Here is a 19268-nt window from a genome sequence, read left to right as displayed (position 1 = left end):
ATCACCAAACCAAACTCTCTCAGCCCAGTGAGAGGGTGGGGCCCCTTATTCAAGACCTGGATTCAGTACTTGAGAGAACAACCTTTCTTCTATCCCTAAATCGGATAGGTGTGAACTCCGTCTTGCACCCTATGTCCCCAGCTATCTATCCAGTCTTACCCCTGAAATGGGAGTCTTATTGAGCCAACCCTCAACTATGCAAATCTAAGGGCAATCCCAAATAAACATGAGTTCATAGTCAGCTCAGGATTAAGATCGAGTTACCTAGGTCATCTAGGTGAAATAGTCAGTCTTAAACAGTAAACAGCGTTATAAAGTAAGAGTGACGTATTTCTTGATCCTGATCTTATGCAAACAAATTGCATAGGATGCTCCCCTCCTTATGTCATAACATGTATGAATTAAGATCGCATTGAATGTAACACTTTACAACTCTTTGTAACAATTACAGAGTAGGCCGCATCCAATGGTGTTACCAGAATAAGGTACCCAACTTCATTCATGTACCATAGATCATTCTGACTATTTACTCGAATATGATCCACTCTTATGTCTCCACATAAAGTTCAAGTACTCATACAATAGTCATGGGTCTTAGTTTATTGGATTTAGACTTTCATACAATTTATGAGATCAATAACAAGTATATTGATAATAGAACATGTTTATCATTTTACAAACTACGAGTATTTGGGACATAAAACCCAACACCATCACCACCCCACCTATCCCCTAGAGCATCGCCACATGTTGATGACCCACACGGTTTGGGTGCAGGCCCTTCCACTCAGCCCTAAATTGATGCAGGTGAGACATCGACGGCACCTCCCCCCACCGCATCCATTGTTGCTACCATTGAGGATATGCGAGGCTTCTTAACCCAAGAACTCTCCTCTTTCCGCCAAACCTTCATGGAGTTGCGAGAAAGCAATGCAGAGCTGCGCCTGGCGATGATCAACATACAATGCAATATCTTTACTTTTCGCCTGAATCAGAGGCAGTTAGCAGAACACAACCACGAGTACTTCAACTTCTTAACCGCATATTTACATGGTCCCATGGTTCCTCAGCATCATTGACAGCCTCTTTTCTTTCAAGAAGCGTCGCCTGGAGCTCCTCCATAACCTCCGCCCCACAATGAGCCCCCACCTCAAGTTTAAATTTGGGGGTGTATCACCTTCTTCCCTACCTTTGTATTTTCTTTCTACAATTTTTTTGAAATTTTTGTGTTTGCGGCCATTACAATATTTTACACTTAGTCAATTTATAAATATTGAATGACTATCTTTCCTTATTTCTTAGCCTCTTTGTTTATATCATCATTTGTTAATTCAATGTGGTATTTCCTTTTTTTCTTTTGCGCCAGTTATTTGCACTGCTATGATGAGCATTATGCATAACCTTAACGCAATTTCTTTATATAGCGCATTTTCTACCTAACACTTAGACAATTCATCGCAATAGTTTTAACTTTACCTTCTCTAGTACAAGACTCTGCTCAAACCTTCTTTTGAAACTTTTGACTAAGTGTTTTGTCTTTTCTATCCAAAACGACGCAATAAGGACCTTCCGACCCTCTAAATTTGGGGGTGGGAAGGGTCTAAGCAGATGTGTTCATTTTCAAAAAAAATCTCAACCTGCTCGTAGTTGGATACGTCACATGACACCCGTGTAGGTAAGTCAAAACGAAGGTAGGTTGACAGGATCAACGCAATGCAAAACAAAAAAAAAACAACAAGAAAGAGACAACTCTACTCACCAACTAAAGTAAACACTTGGTCAAAGGACAAAAATTGAAGTTGAGCTTGGTACACAATCAAAGTTGGATGTTCGCATGACACCCGTGGGAGCAAGCCAAAACAAAGAGTATAACCATGATCAACGATCTCTATGGTAAGATGCAAACCAAACTATAACATAAAAGGCGCATTTTATTTTTTTTATAAGAAAAAGAAGAAAAAAAAAACATCTTTTCGAAACAAGAAGGGAACTTTGAGCAGAGGTTTGTCTAAGTTAACACTAAAGTAGAGCATGCTGAAGAAATGTTCAAAGGTAGAAGAAACAAGTGATTTTGAGAAATTATGTAGAGGAATAGCATTCTGAGTAACTGATCGACGCAAAGCAAGGACGGGACTTGAGCTGAATTGCCTTAGTAAAGGATATACTTGAAGGCAAGCATATATCTAAATTTTGGGGTGTGATAACTGGTAGAAATACAAGTTATTTATATCATCTTACTTAGAATATGCGACAATAGGAAGGAAAAGTTGCGTCAAACATAGTAAAATTGGCATAGAAACGCAAAAATTGTAAAAGTATCGGAAACACACCCGTTGACCGCATTGCGATGGCAAAAAGGATGTCCAAACCATTGTTTTCAAGTAACAGGTATCACCTCATGCGACGATTGCCCGTGGACAAAAGGATCAATGCATTCTTAGGGATTTCTGAAATTGTACAGCTTTTCTGATGTACGACCTGACAAATTGAACGTGGAGCAAAACGGACATTCCCACCAAGCCTCGACAGGAAAAATTAACTTTTCAGAGCAGGACCACTGACGCAAGAGGTGCTAAAGTCTATAAATAGCAACATCAACACTCAACAAAAGAGGGAGAAACACATGGAAAAAGAGACGAAAAAAAAGTTATGTGCAAAGGACATTTTTCCCTCGAGAACTCTCCTGAGAAGGAAGTTCTCCACCTCATTCCTCCATCACGCCGACAAGCAAATAGCTCCGATCGGGAACCGTGCCAAGACATTAACACGTTGCTCTCAACTGTTCTTACTTTTCGTTCATTGATTGTTGTTCATTTCCTGTCTTTCATTCATATCTCTGTAACAAATGCTTTATATTTACCAATTAATATCATTATCATGTTCATGTTCATCTTTCTGTTCACCATAACGCATTCATCTTCCATTTCTCTTAACATGACTCACTAAACATCCAGGGTGTGGGGGAAGGATTGAGCGAGTAAGTTAATCCATGTTGAAGAAGTCAACTAAGTTTATTTAATGTATGCTTAATGGTATCTTGACCTGTGAGAGCAGAAGTGAAGTTATTAATCCACCTCTCGAAAGAAGGTCGATAGAATGGGTTAAGTAAAGCAAGAAGTATTTCTAGAGATAGAAACAACCTTGCGTTTGGAAACGTTCATCCCTGATCATCATAGAGATATGGTGACGCAGGCGATCATCAAAAGGTGTAAGCCAAAGGAAGACGGAACCTTAGTTGTGTCCTCAACAGGATTGTCAAACTTGCGATATTCTTTTCCCCAAACCCGTTCCCATTCTGCGATTCCATCCACAAGACTTGCCACCGCATTCTCTCATACACACCTTGCACAACTTCAGATTTATTTACCTGTTTGTTCATTTATCATTTTACTCTTCAGCACCTTACAATCATAATTTGTTTACTGTCGTATATATCACTTCGTTGTCGCATTAGCATCGCAAATCCCCGTGTTCGACCTCGGATCATTCTGAGAAACTCGCGGTGGAATTATACTTGGTTTCATCGCAAGAATACTTGTGACACGCATAAACTATACGAACACATTAATTGACATTCTACAGTGAATTTTGTAGCATCGCATATATCATCGAGTAACGTGATTAAGACATCACATATCATTTTGCGGTGGCATTCCACCACACAACACTGCCCAAGATATTTTGCTAAGAAGAAGAAGGCCAAATAAGGTAAATGGGATTTACTGGTTTTAGAAACTTCTTTAATGGAGAATGATGATTATGTGTGGATTATTGACTCTAGGGCCACTAACCATGTTTGTTCTTTATTTCAGGAAATTAGTTCCTGGTGGCAGCTTGGGGCTAATGAGATGATGATGCGAGTTGAAATTGGGCACGTCATCTCAGCTGTGGCGGTGGAAGGTATCCAGTTGACTTTACAGAATAGATTTATCATTCTAAATGAGATATATGTGGTTACCAGTTTAAAGAGGAACTTAATTTCAAGTTTTTTCTTGAATGTAATTATCAACTAAAATTTTCTATTCATAAAGTGTTTATTTCGAAAAATGGTATTGATATATGTTCAACGCAACTGGAAAGTAATTTGTATGTGCTAAAGCCGTTAGCAACAAATGCCCTCCACAACATAGAGATGTTTAAAACTGTCGTAATTCAAAATAAGTGACTTAAAATTTTCCTAAAGAAAACGCCTAACTTTGGCACCTAAGGTTAGGACACATTAATCTCAATAGGATTAAAAGGTTGGTAAAAAATAGACTTCTAAGTGAGTTAGAAGAAAAATCTTTACCTGTGTGTGAGTCATGCCTTGAAGGAAAAATGACTCAAACGCCTTTTCCTGTAAAAGGTCATAGGGCCAAAAAACCTCTAGAGTTAGTGTATTCAGACCTTTGTGGTCCGATGAATGTACGAGCCAGGGGAGGTTATGAATACTTCATCACTTTTACTGATGATTATTCAAGGTATGGGTACGTTTATTTAATGCAACATAAGACTGAGTCCTTTGAAAAGTTCAAAAAGTTCAAGGCTGAAATTGAAAATGCATTAAATAGAATGATTAAAACACTTTGATCTAATCGAGGTGGAGAGTTTTTGGATTCTGATTTCTAGAACTATATGATAAAATATGGAATAGTTTCCCAACTGGTACACCTCAGCAGAATGGTGTATCAGAGAGGAGAAATCAAACCCTGTTGAACATGGTTCGGTCTATGGTGAGTTACGCTTCCTTACCTGACTCATTTTGGGATTATCCAATAGAGACTACAGGTTATATCCTGAACTATGTTCCCTCCAAGAGTGTTCAGACAACCGTCTGGACAGCTCAAGCATGAAGCTCTAAAATGCATCTTTAACTCCAAAATGGAGGAGGGTACATCTATTTGAGAACACGTTATGAACATGATGGTCCACTTCAATATGGTGAAGATGAATAGGGCCCACATCGATAAGGGCAGCCAGGTTAGCATAATTCTGCAAACGTTGCCAGAAAGCTTCCTGCAGTTTGTCAGCAATGTTATGCGGAACAAAGTTGATTATTCCCTTACAACTCTCCTCAACAAGTTGCAGACATTCCAATCCTTGTTGAAAAGCAAGGAGAATAAGGTTAGTGAGGAAAATGTTGCTTCATCATCTAGAAGTTCCTTTGGGGTTCGACCTTAGGAACTAAGTCTACACCTTCTACTTCTAACACTACTAAGTGGAAGAAGAAGAAGGGTGGTAAGGAAAGCACCTGCTAACCCACAACCTACTGCACAGTGAGGTAAGCAACCAACACCGATTGAAAAAGGAAAATGTTTCCATTGCAACAAGGATGGGCACTAGAAGCGGAACTGTCCTTGCTGGTTGAAGAAAAAGAAGAAGGTTAAGGCCAAGGTAAAACAAGGTAAATATGATTTACAAGTTTTGAAAACTTGTTTAGTGGAGAATGATGATTCTGCCTTGATTATAGACTCTGGGGCCACTAATCATGTTTATACTTCTTTTCAGGGGGATTAGATTCTGGCGACAGCTTGAGGCTTGTTAGATGACGATGTAAGTAGGCAATGGGCACATCGTTTCAGCTATGGCAGTGGGAAGGCTTTAGTTAACTTTACATAATAAATTTATCATTTTGAATGATGTATATGTTGTTACCGAGTTAAAGAGAAACTTAATTTTTGTAAAGTGTTTGATTGAATGTAAATATACTCTCAACTTTTCGGTGAATAAAGTGTTTATTCTGAAAGATGGTATTGAGATTTATTCAGCAAAACTGGAAAATAATTTGTATGTGCTAAGGCCGTTAGCAACAAATTCCCTCCATAACATAGAGATGTTTAAAACTGTTGTAACTCAAAATAAACGACTTAAGGTTTATCCTAAAGGAAACGACCAACTTTGGCACCTTCAATTAGAGCACATCAATCTCAATAGGATTGAGAGGATGGTGAAGAATGGACTTCTAAGCGAGTTAGAGGAAAATTCTTTACCTGTGTGCAAGTCATGCCTTGAAGGAAAGATGACTAAAATACCTTTTACTGGAAAAGGTTATCGAGCCAACGAGCCTCTAAAGTTAGTGAATTCAAACCTTTGTGGTTCGATGAATGTGCGAGAAAATGGAAGCTACGAGTATTTCATCATTTTTACTGATGATTACACACGGTATGGGTATGTTTATTTGAAGCAACGAAAGTCAGAATCCTTTGTAAAGTTCAAAGAGTTCAAGGCTAAAATTGAAAACGCATTGGATAAATAGATTAAAACACTTTGATCAGATCGGGGTGGAGAGTTTTTAAATTCTAAGTTCCAGAACTATATGATAGAACATGGAATTGTTTCTCAACTCTCAACGCCTGGTACACCTCAGCAAAATGGTGTATCGAAGAGGAGAAACATAACCCTGTTAGACATGGTTCAGTCAATGATGAGTTACGCTTCCTTACCAAACTCGTTTTGGGGTTTTGTAGTGGAGACTGCAGCTTATATCCTCAATTGTGTTCCTTTCAAGAGTGTTGCCAAAACACCTTTGATGTTGTGGAATGGGCATAAAGCTAGTTTGTGTCACTTCCGCATCTGGGGTTGTCCAGTACATGTGCTTGAGGCTAATCCTAAGAAACTAGAACCACGTTCAAGGGTATGCCATTTATAGGTTACCCCAAAGGTACATGGGGGGTTACTTTTATGATCCTAAGGAAAAGAAGGTGTTTGTGTCGAAAAATGCTACCTTCCTTGAGAAGGATCATATGAGGGAGCACAGTCCACGAAGTAAAATCGTGTTGCATGAAATTTCCAACGAAACTACTGAAACTTTAACAAGGGTTGTTAAAGGGCCTACTACAAACAAGAGTTATTGATGGTAGTTCATCTAGTAGGTCAAATCCACTTCAAGAGTTGAGAGAACCTCGACGTATTGGGAGGGTTGCGAACCCACCTGTTCCCTATATAGGTTTCACTGAAATCCTAGTTATGGTAGACGATGGCGAGGTTGAGGATCTGTTGTCTTATGCCAATGGAAGATGTTAATCGAGATGAATGGGTCAAAGTCGTGGATCTTGAGATGTAGTCTATGTACTTCAAATCAGTATAGGATCTTGTAGATCAACCTGATAGAGTTCAACCTATAGGATGTAAATGGATCTACAAGAGGAAACAGGGTGCGCTGATGGAAAGGTGTAAACCTTCAAGGCTAGACTTATGGAAAAGGGTTATACCCAGGTGGAGGGAGTTGACTATGAGGAGACTTTCTCGCCTATTACCATGTTGAAGTCTATCCGCATCCTCCTATCCATTGCCTCATATTATTACTATGAGATATGACAAATGGATGTCAAGACTGCCTTTCGAATGGTAATTTTGAGGAGACCATTTATATGGTGTAGCCCGAAGGATTCATAGCCCAAAATCACAAGCAAAAGGTTTGCAAATTGAATCAGTCCATTTATGGGCTGAAACAGGCGTCTCGATCTTGGAACATAAGTTTTGATACTGCAATCAAATCTTACGACTTTGACCAAAATGTTGATGAGCTTTGTGTCTACAAGAAAATCATCAATAGTTCAGTAGTATTCCTAGTGTTGTATGTAAACAATATCCTACTCATTGGGAATGATGTAGGTTTACTGACTTCAGTCAAGAACTGGCTAGTGACCCAATTCCAAATGAAAGATTTGGGAGAGGCTCAGTTTGTTCTTGGTATTCAGATCTTTCGGGATTGAAAGAACAAAGTACTAGCATTGTCTCAGGCATCATATATTGACAAGATTTTGATCAAGTACTCGATACAGAACTTCAAAAGGGGTCTATTGCCTTTTTGGCATGGAATTACATTATCAAATGAATAGTGTCCTAAGACACCTCAAGAGGTTGAAGAAATGAGATAGGTCCCCTATGCATCTTCCATTGGTATTTTGATATATGCGATGTTATGTACTAGACCTGACATCTGCTACGCTGTGGGGATAGTCAGTAGATATCAGTCTAATCCAGGACAGTACCACTGGACTGCCGTCAAGAACATCCTCAAGTATCTTTGGAGAACGAGGGACTACATGCTCGTGTATGGATATAAGGATTTGATCCTTACTAGATACATCGACTCTGATTTTCAGTCTGATAAGGATTCTCGAAAATCCACTTTAGGATCAATGTTCACTCATAACGGAGGGGTTGTAGTATGGCGAAGCACTAAGCAGGGGTGTATCACTGACTCCACGATGAAGGCCAAGTATGTAGCGGCTTGTGAAGCTGCTAAGGAGGCTGTTTAGCTCAAGAAGTTCCTGACTGATCTGAAAGTTGTTCCAAACATATCTAGGCTCATCACCCTTTATTGTGATAATAGTGGTGTTGTGGTGAACTCCAGGGAGCCTAGGAGTTACAAGCGCGACAAACATATAGAGCGGAGGTATCATCTCATCGGTGAGATTATGCATCGAGGGGATGTGATAATCATGAAGATAGCTTCAGAGCATAACGTTGCTAACCCGTTTACGAAGGCTCTCACGACTACAATTTTTTAGGATCACCTACAGAGCATAGGTCTATAGGGTCGTCCGCAGCTAGACTAGGGCAAGCGGAGATTTTGTATTGGGCCTTAGTGCCCTAGTTTATTGTTTTGTACTTGTATTTATCTTGTACACCCACTCGCTTTAGGACATGTGGGAGATTGTTGGGGTTGATGCCCTAAATCTCGTAGGGTTCTGTAGTTTGTAACACATGTATGAACATCCATTTGTGATGTAATCATATGAGATATTTTCTTCACTATTATCTATGAAATATGGGATATTATAATTGCATTAACCACAAATCAATAAACTAAGATCCCTGGTTATCATTGTAACTTAAGTATGTATGTAGAGACATACAAGTGGATCAGGCCTTAAGTGATAACCTAAATGGTTTGTAGTATATGGATAAAGAAGGGAAAGCTTATCCTGGTGACACTACGGATACGACCCGCTTTATAGATGTTACAAGTGTTGTAAAGTGCTACAGATGGTCTGATCGTGATCATTCATGTGGAGATATGCAAGCTGGGGTATCCTATATAAAGAAGTTTGTATAAGACCGGACCACGAAATGTTTAGTCTCGTTATATAACGTCGTTCATGACAGAGACTTTCATTTCACTATGATGACCATAGGTAACATGACCTTAATCCTGAGTGAGTTGGAAACTCTTGCCTAGGAGGGCGGTCCTTTGATTTGCATGGGTATGAGTGGCCAGATTGCCGACTCAAACCTACCACTTTGGGGATTTGTCTAATTGGGGAGCTGGGAACTCAGCTACACAAGAAGGAATTCACTCCTTCCTCAAAGCAAGTATAAGTAGATAGATTGCTCCCTTAAGGGCTGATTTTAGGGCTTGAACAATGTGGCGCCACACACTTTCTCATGGCCCGAGAAGTGTTCTCTCATAGTAAGACTATGATGTATTGTTCATTAGAGGAAATAGTGGTACTTAAGAAGTTAGATGTAACTACAGGGGCAAAATGGTAAATTGACCCAGCTGTACTTACGAGAAATCTGTGAAAGGTTATCATACTGTTGATTAGTTATATCCAATGGACACAGAAATATATCTATGGTGCAAAAAGTGCAGTTGTTGGTCTTTAGTGGAGTGCTCGGCAGTTAACGGATGGTGGATATCATGATTAAAGAGTTGAATCAGTTATTTACGTACCATTGGAGCTTCAAGCTACATGTCCATAAAGTCCCCTTGGTAGCTCAATGGATTCAAGTTGAGAATCAGTTTTTGGGTTAGTTTGAAGTGTTTAAATTAACAAGAGTGAATTTGATTATATATGATATAATTAAATTGGTTAAATTATATGTGATATAATTCATTTGATGTTTAATTGGAGGAATTGATATAAATATAATTTATATTAAATAAAGGAGAAAAGAACTATGGTTTAAATATTACATATGATGTGATATTAAAACTATAGGTTATAAATATAATATGATAAGTTAGTTTTTATATTTATTTATAATAAAAAACATTTATGTGATAATTGTTTAGTTGATTTTTTCTTTTCTCCATTACCTGTGCAAGTGGGAAGTTATTTTCAGTTTTAATAAGTAAAGAATAAAATGAAAGAGTTTTTATTTTATGTACGATTGCTTCATTTATTGGATTACTAATTGATCGCTCACGAGAGACTATACGATAGCCCTTTTGAGAGACTAAACGATTGAGCGAGATTTGCTAGACGATTGCTCACGCGAGAAAGAGATTACTAGACGATTGCCCACAATAGCAAGAGATGGCTAGATGATTGCTCACGAGAGCGAAAGATTACTATACGATCGAGTACTCACTGTCTATACGATAGACTAATCCTTTCTCCCATTTACTCGATCGTGTAGCTTGATCGTATACATCCTCCTTCCCTCTACCAAATTCACACAGAGCCCACACCTCCTGAATTCTCACTTCGAGAATACCAAGGTTATCAAGTGATAGTGTCAATGGTTGTCGTTCGAGGATCAGACGGTTCTTGATTGAAATGAGAGCGAGATTTTGCTAGATGATTGCTCCTCGTGTCTTTGCCTCTGACCAACGTAGATCAAGGGAATACGTGAAGAAAAGTTTTCAAAGGATGTCTCTCAATTCCCTTTGTTTTAGTAAGAAAGCATGCTGTAATTTTCTCTATAATGCATAACTGTTTTTGTATGTTTGTGAATGTGTTTATTCTTTCACAATGGGCTTGGAAAGATCTTACTTTCTCAATGGTTCTCTTGAATAAGAGGTTCTTCAGTAAACAAATCGGTTATAGACTCGTTAGCATCCATCTTAAATAATTCATAATTATGAAAAAGTATGTTAATTTTAAACTCTCTAACTTGATTTGTTCCTTCATGAATAATTTCAAGAGTATTCCAAATTTCTTGAGTGGAGGAACACAGATATTGTATTAAATTCATTTTTACTCAAAGCACAATACAAATAATTAATAGTCTTAGCATTAAAAGAACATTTTTTTCATTTCATTTTTATCATACTCTTCTCCTAATATAGGTTTATCAACATTATCAACCTTTGTCATGGGAATATATGGACCTTTCGCAACAATTAACTACAAATTATAGTCAATAGATTGCAAATAGATTTTCATTCTAGCTTTCCAATATGCATAGTTTGAACCATCAAAATAAGGAGGTCTAGAGGTAGATTGGCCTTCTACAATTTTATTTGCAATCAAGTTTTCCATAATGCTCTAACAATAAAGCTTATCAATAAAATTAAATTTCAAGATGAGTAATCTTGCTCTGATACCAATTTGGTCAAACTTAACCTACATCTACTTTTCTAAGCACCTTTTCAGATTTTGATTAAAAAATCTCCTTTGGTTCTTTCCACGGATGAGAGCCAAACCATTACCTTGCTCCTTTTATGGGTTTAAGAGCAAACCCGATCCTTTCCACGGGTTAGGATCCAACCGTTACCATATTTTTTAAGTTTTAAATCACACAATAAAACTCTCTAAAAAGAGTGAGTATACAAATTTGAGCTCATACACTTTAATCCTCACAATACAATAGAAATTTCTCTCAAGAATAAGATGAAAAGAAAGAAAATTGGAAGCTTGTAAAGAGAGTAACAATGATGGCATTTTTGCTAATTTTGAGGATTATAAAGTTGTGAAAATTGAAATAATTTTGAAGAATGCGAGGTCTAAAAAGAGAGGGAAGGGTAAAAGGTGGATTTTAATTTGGGTCATTGGATTGTTCAAAAAGTTAAATTGAATGGTGGAGATTTAAACTCAAGTAGCCATTAAACACAAACAAAAAATAATATAATAATATATATCTTTTAAAATCATTTCTTTTAAAACCCAACAAAAAACAAGAATCCACATCAAAGACTAGTCATTTGAACAAACATAAAATAGTATTCGATTCATTTTTTATACAAAATCAATTTCTTTTAGTTCTCTTTTCTTTTAATAAAATTAAAATCCACCAATTCAAATTTTATGCACCATGTATCACTCACACTATCGTTTCAAGTGGCACTCTCTAATTGGTCCAATTTGATGATTAGTTCGGCATGTTACCGTCTTGAGTATTTTTTCGTTATACTTCTTTTTGTTTATCTTTTTCATCCAAACTCCAATTTAGGTGATTCAAAAGGTGGTGGAATTGTTGTTCCGATTTCTATGTTATGGGTTGTTCAAAATAATAAACTTTTTAGTAAATAAAATTAGGTTTGTTATCATTAAAATATTAATTGATTAATTAATTAAAATTAATTAAATTGATATGAAGGGCCAAAAAGTTAACATGGCTAGAGAAGTTCCTTATTGATTTGGAAGTCGTTCCAAATATATCTTTATCCATCACACTTTATTGTGATAGTAATGGTGCTGTGGAAAATTCTAAGGAACCTAGGAGTCATACACGAGGCAAACACATTAAACAGAAATATCATTTGATTTGGGAGATTGTGCAACGAGGTGACGTGATTATCATGAAGATTGCTTTGGAGCACAATGTTGTTGATCTGTTTACGAAGGCTTCACAGCTAAAGTGTTAGAGAGTCATCTAGAAAGTTTGAGTTTACGGGATATGCGACATATTGTGTAGGGTAAGTGGGAGACATTACTGGATATAATGTATGCACTAGTTTATTGTATTTTGTATTCTTTTTGTATTGTACACTTCAATCCCCTAGCTTTTGGACAAATGGGATATTGATGAGATTGGTGTCCTAAATCTCTTGTATTCTCGTAGTTGTAAGCCTCTGTAAACAAATTGTTATTTTATGTGCATTTACTCAATCTAATAAACTAAGATCCTAGGTTATTTTATGTAACTTAAACATGTATGTGGAGACATACAGGTAGATCATGTTTAAGTAATAACCTAAATGGTTTGTAATCGATGGATAGGGCTGGGTACCTTATCCTAATGACACTAAAAATACGGCCCATTTTGTAGTTGTTACAAGTGTTGTAAAGTGCTACAAATGATATGATCATGATCATTCATGTGGAAACATGTGAGTGGGGTTTGTATAAGACCGGACCAAGAAATGAATAGTCTCTTTTTATGACACCATTGTTAGAAGAGACTTAAATTTCACCAGAATGACCATTGGTGACTTGACTTGAATCCTAAGTAAGTTGTGAACTACTGCCTATGAAGGCGGTCATTTAATTTGCATGGGTGAGAGTGGCAAATGTTGCTGATTCAATATGCCTACCATTTTGGGGATTCGTCTGATTGAGGAGCTAGAAACGCAGTTATACAAGAAGGAATTCATTCATTCCCTATTGTTACGGTAAGTAAAGAAATTGCTCCCTTAAGGGTTGATTCTAGGGCTTGAACAATGTGATGTCATCAGAGAAGGGTTTAGTTATAGTTGGACTATAACTAATTGTTCATTAGAGGGAACAGTGGTACTTAAAGAGTTAGATGTAACTATAAGGGCAAAATAGTACTTTTGGCCTAGCTATACTTAGAAGCAATTTGTGGAAGGTCAACACATTATTGATTGGTTATGTTCAATGGACACAGTATATCTATAGTGTGAAAAGTGTAGCTATCAGTCTTTAATAGAGTGAACAAAAATTAATGAAAGTTGACTGATTTAATTAAAGAGTTTAATTAGTTAATCAAGTTTTATTGGAGCTTCAATCTATAGGTTCATAAGGTTTCCTTGTTAGCTCAATTAGCATTAATGAAAATTTAATTAATTTTGGATTAATTTGAATTGTTCAAATTAATTAAAGAGAATTAATTATATAAGATATAATTAATATAATGTAAATGAAACATTATAAAGTTTTAATGAGAAATAAATATTTGAATATGATTCAAATATTAATTATATGAATATGATTTATATAAGATATAATTATTATACTGTTTATGATATGTTACAATATAAATGTTTAATGAGAGAAAGAAATATTTGAATATAATTCAAATATTAATTATATGAAAATGACATTTTCATATAAAAAATGATTGTTTTTAAATATAGAAAAATAAACTAAAAGACTTATCAGTGTCTATCAGCGTCTATCATTGATAGTTCTAAAATTTTGCTATATTATTTAAATATTTTCAACAATTTTACTATTTGAAATAATTTTCCTATAAAAACTATAGGTTAAAATTAATATGAATATGATTCATATTAGTTCTATAGGTTATATGAAAGATTAATAAACTATAGGTTATATTATGTGGGATATAATATAAACTGTACTTTATATGTTATATGTGATATAACATATAGTTTTACTAATATATAATAAAGTTAGTTATTATGTATTGTATTTAAATTTCATAATATTATTTATTTAATATTTAGTTTTTAAATAGGTAGGGGGACATTAATCTTTCAACTTCAATACGTGAAAACTCTTCCACGTCTTTGACAGAGAATGAGATATCTTCTTTCTCCCACATCTCCCTTTACAGAGGTGGTTTGTGAATTTCTCTCACAACTCTGCTATGGTTATCAACATAGAGAATAACGAGGAAGGGCTCGTGGTGGTGTCCATCTTTGTTGCTGCATTTTCTTGGAGATACTGGGGAAGAATCGTTATCGTTCGTGAGATGGGGAGAAGTTCTACGAAAATTATGTATTCTACAAGGGTAAATAGAATCTCTTCATTTTTCTCCTCTTTTAGCATGCTATTAATAATTGAGAATTTTTATCCTGTGGAATTTTTTTCATGTCTTCTTTACATTTTCTATTTTTTTTTTCAAATTGGAATTGAATCGTACGACGTTCATGTGCTTCTGCATGGGATTCAATCCCTTCACGAAGATCACAAACTCTTCCTCCACAAACACTTCCTTTCTCGAACACAATGTCTCTTAGACACCACCACCAGAGTCTTCCTTGTTATTCTCAAGGTAAACAATCAAGAAGGAGTTGTGTGCTCTTCTTTGAATTTTAGAGAGGGAAAAAAGTTTTTTCTTTGAGGGAGTATTCTTGTGAGGAGAAGAATAATTTTCGCAGAGAGAATCAAAACAATGTCCATTTTCTATCTTCCTCTGTAATCCTATATATGAGAGAATGAAGGGAGTTATTTTCATCACGTATTCTACATTAATTACATTAAAATTAATATATACTATATATTATGTCATGTATAATATAATCTATAGTTTATATTATATCATATATAATATAATCTAACTTTACATACTCTCACATAACCTATAGTTTTAATATGAATATCTTTCATATAACTAATAATTGAATCATATTCAAACAATTATCTCTCACATCAAACTTTATATTATAATGTATCCATATATATTATACTAATTACATCTCATACAATTAATCTCTTTAATTAATGTGAACAATCCAAATTAATTCAAAATTAATTGATTCTTATTTAATCCTTATTGAGCTACCAGAGAACCTTATGGACCTACAAATTAGAAGCTTCATTAAGCTTCTTAAGATATATTTGTGTCTATAGATACACATGTTTGAGTTACATTATTTAACCTAGGATCTTAGTTTATTGGTCTTGGATTAACGCAAACTAAATGTCAAATAAAATAATACTTAATTTCATTAAATAAATAATTCGTGTACGAATAATTTACAAACTATGAAATCCATGATATTTAGCGCATTAACACCAACAATTGAAATATGAAGAAGACCCAATAAGTGGATATCAATATTAATTGGGGAGGAAATAACATTGCAAGGATTTGAAGATAGGACCTCCTGAACCAACCTGCTCTAGTACCATCTTAAATCACTAATTGACCCAAAAGCTTAAGCTGATGCATAAAAGAGAATTTAATATTATATCGTCTAACATACTTGGTCTTGAAGAGCTTTTAAGAGTGAAGACTAATCTTCAAAAATCAATACTGCTCCTTTCAGCATGCTTTGTATTCACTCACATGCTATCTAAAAAATTTCCTAGGAGGTCAACCAACACATAATTGTCCAAGCTAAGCACACTTTATATTGGAGTTTCTATAATTGAGCCACTAAATATGAAGGTGCACCTTGTGTTGGAATGACTTGAATATTATATCTGGTGCTCCGAACGACCAAATACGTGAGTCTTGCTAAATTCGTTTTTGGCATATTTATATTATTTACAAATATGACTTTAAGGTTTAAAGAAATGCACTATATAAATTTTCTAGTCCTAAAGATACCTTTATTGAACCACGTAATATTCTTTAGCCAATGTGACTTTCTTCTATTGATTACAAAAATACATTGTCAAATTATATAAAATTTAAAATATTTCTTGAAATTCAACACACTTAGTTTCTCTATTACTTTTCATTTAAGTTCAAAGGATGAAAGTATTGATATGGATGTAAATATTGGTAACTCTAGTTTACGTATATATCTACGGATATCATAAAAACTTACGAATGTTTTGGTGAAACTTTAGAACCAACTTATTTAAGTACTAAACTATGAATTTAAGCATATAAGCACATAACTAGAAGCCAAACGTGATCACTAATGGAATAATATATAACAGTGAAGACCGCAAAATGAATATGAAGCAAATATGTTATTGATAAAGTCTAGATCATACAAATAGAAGGTCAATACAATGCATGAGTTTGGCGATATTTCGATAATTTATCCATGATATTTCAACAGTATCCCACATTTTTGTTACGACCAGCAATATATATTCATTAATACCAACAACATTAACAATATATCGTAGATTTTTTTGGAAAAAGAATGTTACCCTTTTATCTCTATTAGTTGCACGAGTTTAGCGATATCTCGATAATATATCATGAAACTATTGTACTTGTTTCATCCTTAATTAGGTTTATATAGGAATATGATAATCTAGTTAGAATTAATCAAATAATTAAGAATATGGTGAACCACATTTTTCAAAGTTAAATATATGCATTAAATATGGCCCAAAAAATGTAACTTGTACCTTTAAATAATTTAATATCGATACACACAACTCAAATACTCTCTACTCAAAGATAAACAAATTAAAAAGAAAAAGCTAAAGTATAATTTTTCATTTTTGTATGAATATACAGTATCTCCCAATAAAAATAAAAACAAAACCGTCCAGAAAACTAAAAACTATTTAATTTTTTTCCCCTATTTAACTCAACCTGTCTTATTTTTAAAGCTATAACTATAATAATTGGTATTTGTATGAGATTTACTGGAACTTCCATTTTTAATTAAACGGTTGCTTATGAGCTTCCTCCAGTTCCACCACCCCCGCCGCCGCATGCGGTGGGTCACGCCTGTCACGTGGCTCACGTGGGATCTGGCTTTTCTCATCAGCCCATACACCTCCGGTGCCCGATATGTCCTGATCAACGGCCACTTTATCCCGTCGAAGAACGGATGCCGTTTGATCTCCGTCGCCCCTTTGCCGGAGCCCATCCGCCTCGCCGGATCTTTCACTAGCAGCCTCTCTATCAGATCTCTCGCCTCCGCCATCCCCTCCTCTTCCTCCGCCGCCGGCCGGAACTTCATCCCCTCCGACGACGCAATGTTCCTCAACGTACCCTCCTTGTTCACTCCTTTAAACGGCGTCGTCCCGTGCAGCAGCTCGTAAACGAACACCCCAAACGCCCACCAGTCGACGCCGTTGCCGTGGCCACCGCCGGACACTAACTCCGGCGCCAAGTACTCATGAGTCCCTACACACGACTTAGAAAATGCCGCCGTGGGCTCCGCCACAAACTCCCCGACAATCTCCTCTTCCTCCTCCGCCGTCCTCCACCCAAAGCAGCAGCCAGTAGGCTGTGGTGGTCCCGGGCGAGTCCACGTGTGAAAAGTGGGGACCACGTCGGACTTAAAACACAAATCGAAATCCGAGAGCATGACGTGGCCATCCTCACGCAAAAGAACGTTCTCAGGCTTGAGATCACGGTACACGATCCCGAGCGAGTGAAGGTATTCGAGCGCCACCAAGACCTCGGCGGCGAAGAATCTCGCCGCCGCGACAGAGAAGCGATTACCAGGCTGCTTACGGAGGAGGGAATGGAGGTCACCGGCAGGACAATAGTCGATAAGGAGGCACGTGTAGTGAGAGACGTCGAGACGCGCGTAGAGAGTTGGGAGAAATGGATGGTCCAAAGAAGCGAGAATCTCTGCTTCCGTTTGAACCTGCAAAAGCTTCTTGTTACTGAGCGCCTCCTTATCCACCACTTTCAGAGCGAAACTGGCGTGATCGTTATCCCTCAAATGGCACAAGAACACACGGCCGAGGTTGCCGGTGCCGAGATGGCGGATGAGTTTCAGGTGGCGGAGGTGAAGATGGCCGTCAGAAGAGAGAGTCGTAGCGGCTTTAATGGCGGACCAGTGAGGGTCGGAGTGGCGGTGGGGGCGGAGGTTGACGATGGCAGCGGCGGCTGCAGCGGCAGAGAGACGAGATTCATTGAAACTGAGTGTTAAACTGCTCCGAGCAAGGCTGCTGCGGGCGCTGGAGGAGGTTGTGAAGGTGCGGTCGGTGGCGGTGGAAGTGAAGCTGAAATCAAGATCTGAATCGGGAGGGAAGATGGAGTAATCGTACTCCATTTTTTATTGCTGATTGGTTCAAAAAAATTTAGTTATGAATGTAATTTGGGTTTTGCAGTGAAGGGGGTGTTGAGAAAGTTTTTATATATACACATATAAATGATAAATGGGGGAGGGAGGAGACAGAGGAGGACGAAGACGAGTGGAAGGTGTGGGGTCTCTGACGCCATTAAACAAGTTCTTTGGTTGACCCAATTGTTAATTGAGAGAGAAAGAAGAGAAGGGTTATTTTTCTATTCTACTTTATTATTTGGTTGACTATACTACTACTATACGACCAACTTTCATTTTCATTTTCCTTTTATCTATTCATCTATTCTCACATCAAACAAATGCATTCACATCTCACGATCTTACAGTACAAGTACTATCAAGCTTCGATTCCACATATTTAATTCTAATTCGTAAAGAAAATAATTCACATTTTAGAAAATAGTGAACAAAGTATTATTCATGTGAATATAATAGACATTTAACTTGTTTAAAAAATATCTAAATATTTATTTATTAATTTAAGTAACTTTTTTGTTTCTTCTTTATAATTTAATTGATATTTTAATCTATATTTTCACATCATTCAAAGGTTTGGACTCTACTAGACATATAATTCAATTTAATTTATATCTCATATGTCACTTAATTTTCGACATTCATATATCCCAAAAATTTATTAGAAAGAAGCTCAAAAGTTTAGAGATGACCTTGTAGTCAAAAAATTTTAAAGTTCAACAATTTCTTATACAAAAAGTTGAAAGTTCAA

General features: G+C 36.5%; 1 protein-coding gene and 1 long non-coding RNA gene across 3 annotated transcripts in view; one reads left to right on the top strand and one right to left on the bottom strand.

The window, feature by feature from the left end:
- Positions 1–3827, top strand: part of LOC120081475 — a 42130-nt gene extending 38303 nt beyond the window's left edge. For both annotated transcript variants that reach the window (XR_005482847.1, XR_005482840.1), the window contains 2 exons: positions 3595–3708; positions 3813–3827. This is a non-coding gene — a long non-coding RNA (uncharacterized LOC120081475). The remainder of the gene's footprint in view (positions 1–3594; positions 3709–3812) is intronic.
- Positions 3828–16874: 13047 nt separating this feature from the next.
- On the bottom strand, positions 16875–18689 carry LOC120087146 (serine/threonine-protein kinase WAG1-like). The gene has a single exon (XM_039044048.1). The coding sequence runs from the start codon at positions 18506–18508 to the stop codon at positions 17084–17086; it is 1425 nt and encodes a 474-aa protein (XP_038899976.1). The 5' UTR covers positions 18509–18689; the 3' UTR covers positions 16875–17083.
- Between the last annotated feature and the right edge of the window lie 579 nt (positions 18690–19268).

Source organism: Benincasa hispida, chromosome 1 (genome assembly GCF_009727055.1).
Source record: "Benincasa hispida cultivar B227 chromosome 1, ASM972705v1, whole genome shotgun sequence".
Taxonomy (NCBI): Eukaryota; Viridiplantae; Streptophyta; class Magnoliopsida; order Cucurbitales; family Cucurbitaceae; genus Benincasa; species Benincasa hispida.
This window is presented reverse-complemented; position numbering and strand designations above follow the sequence as displayed.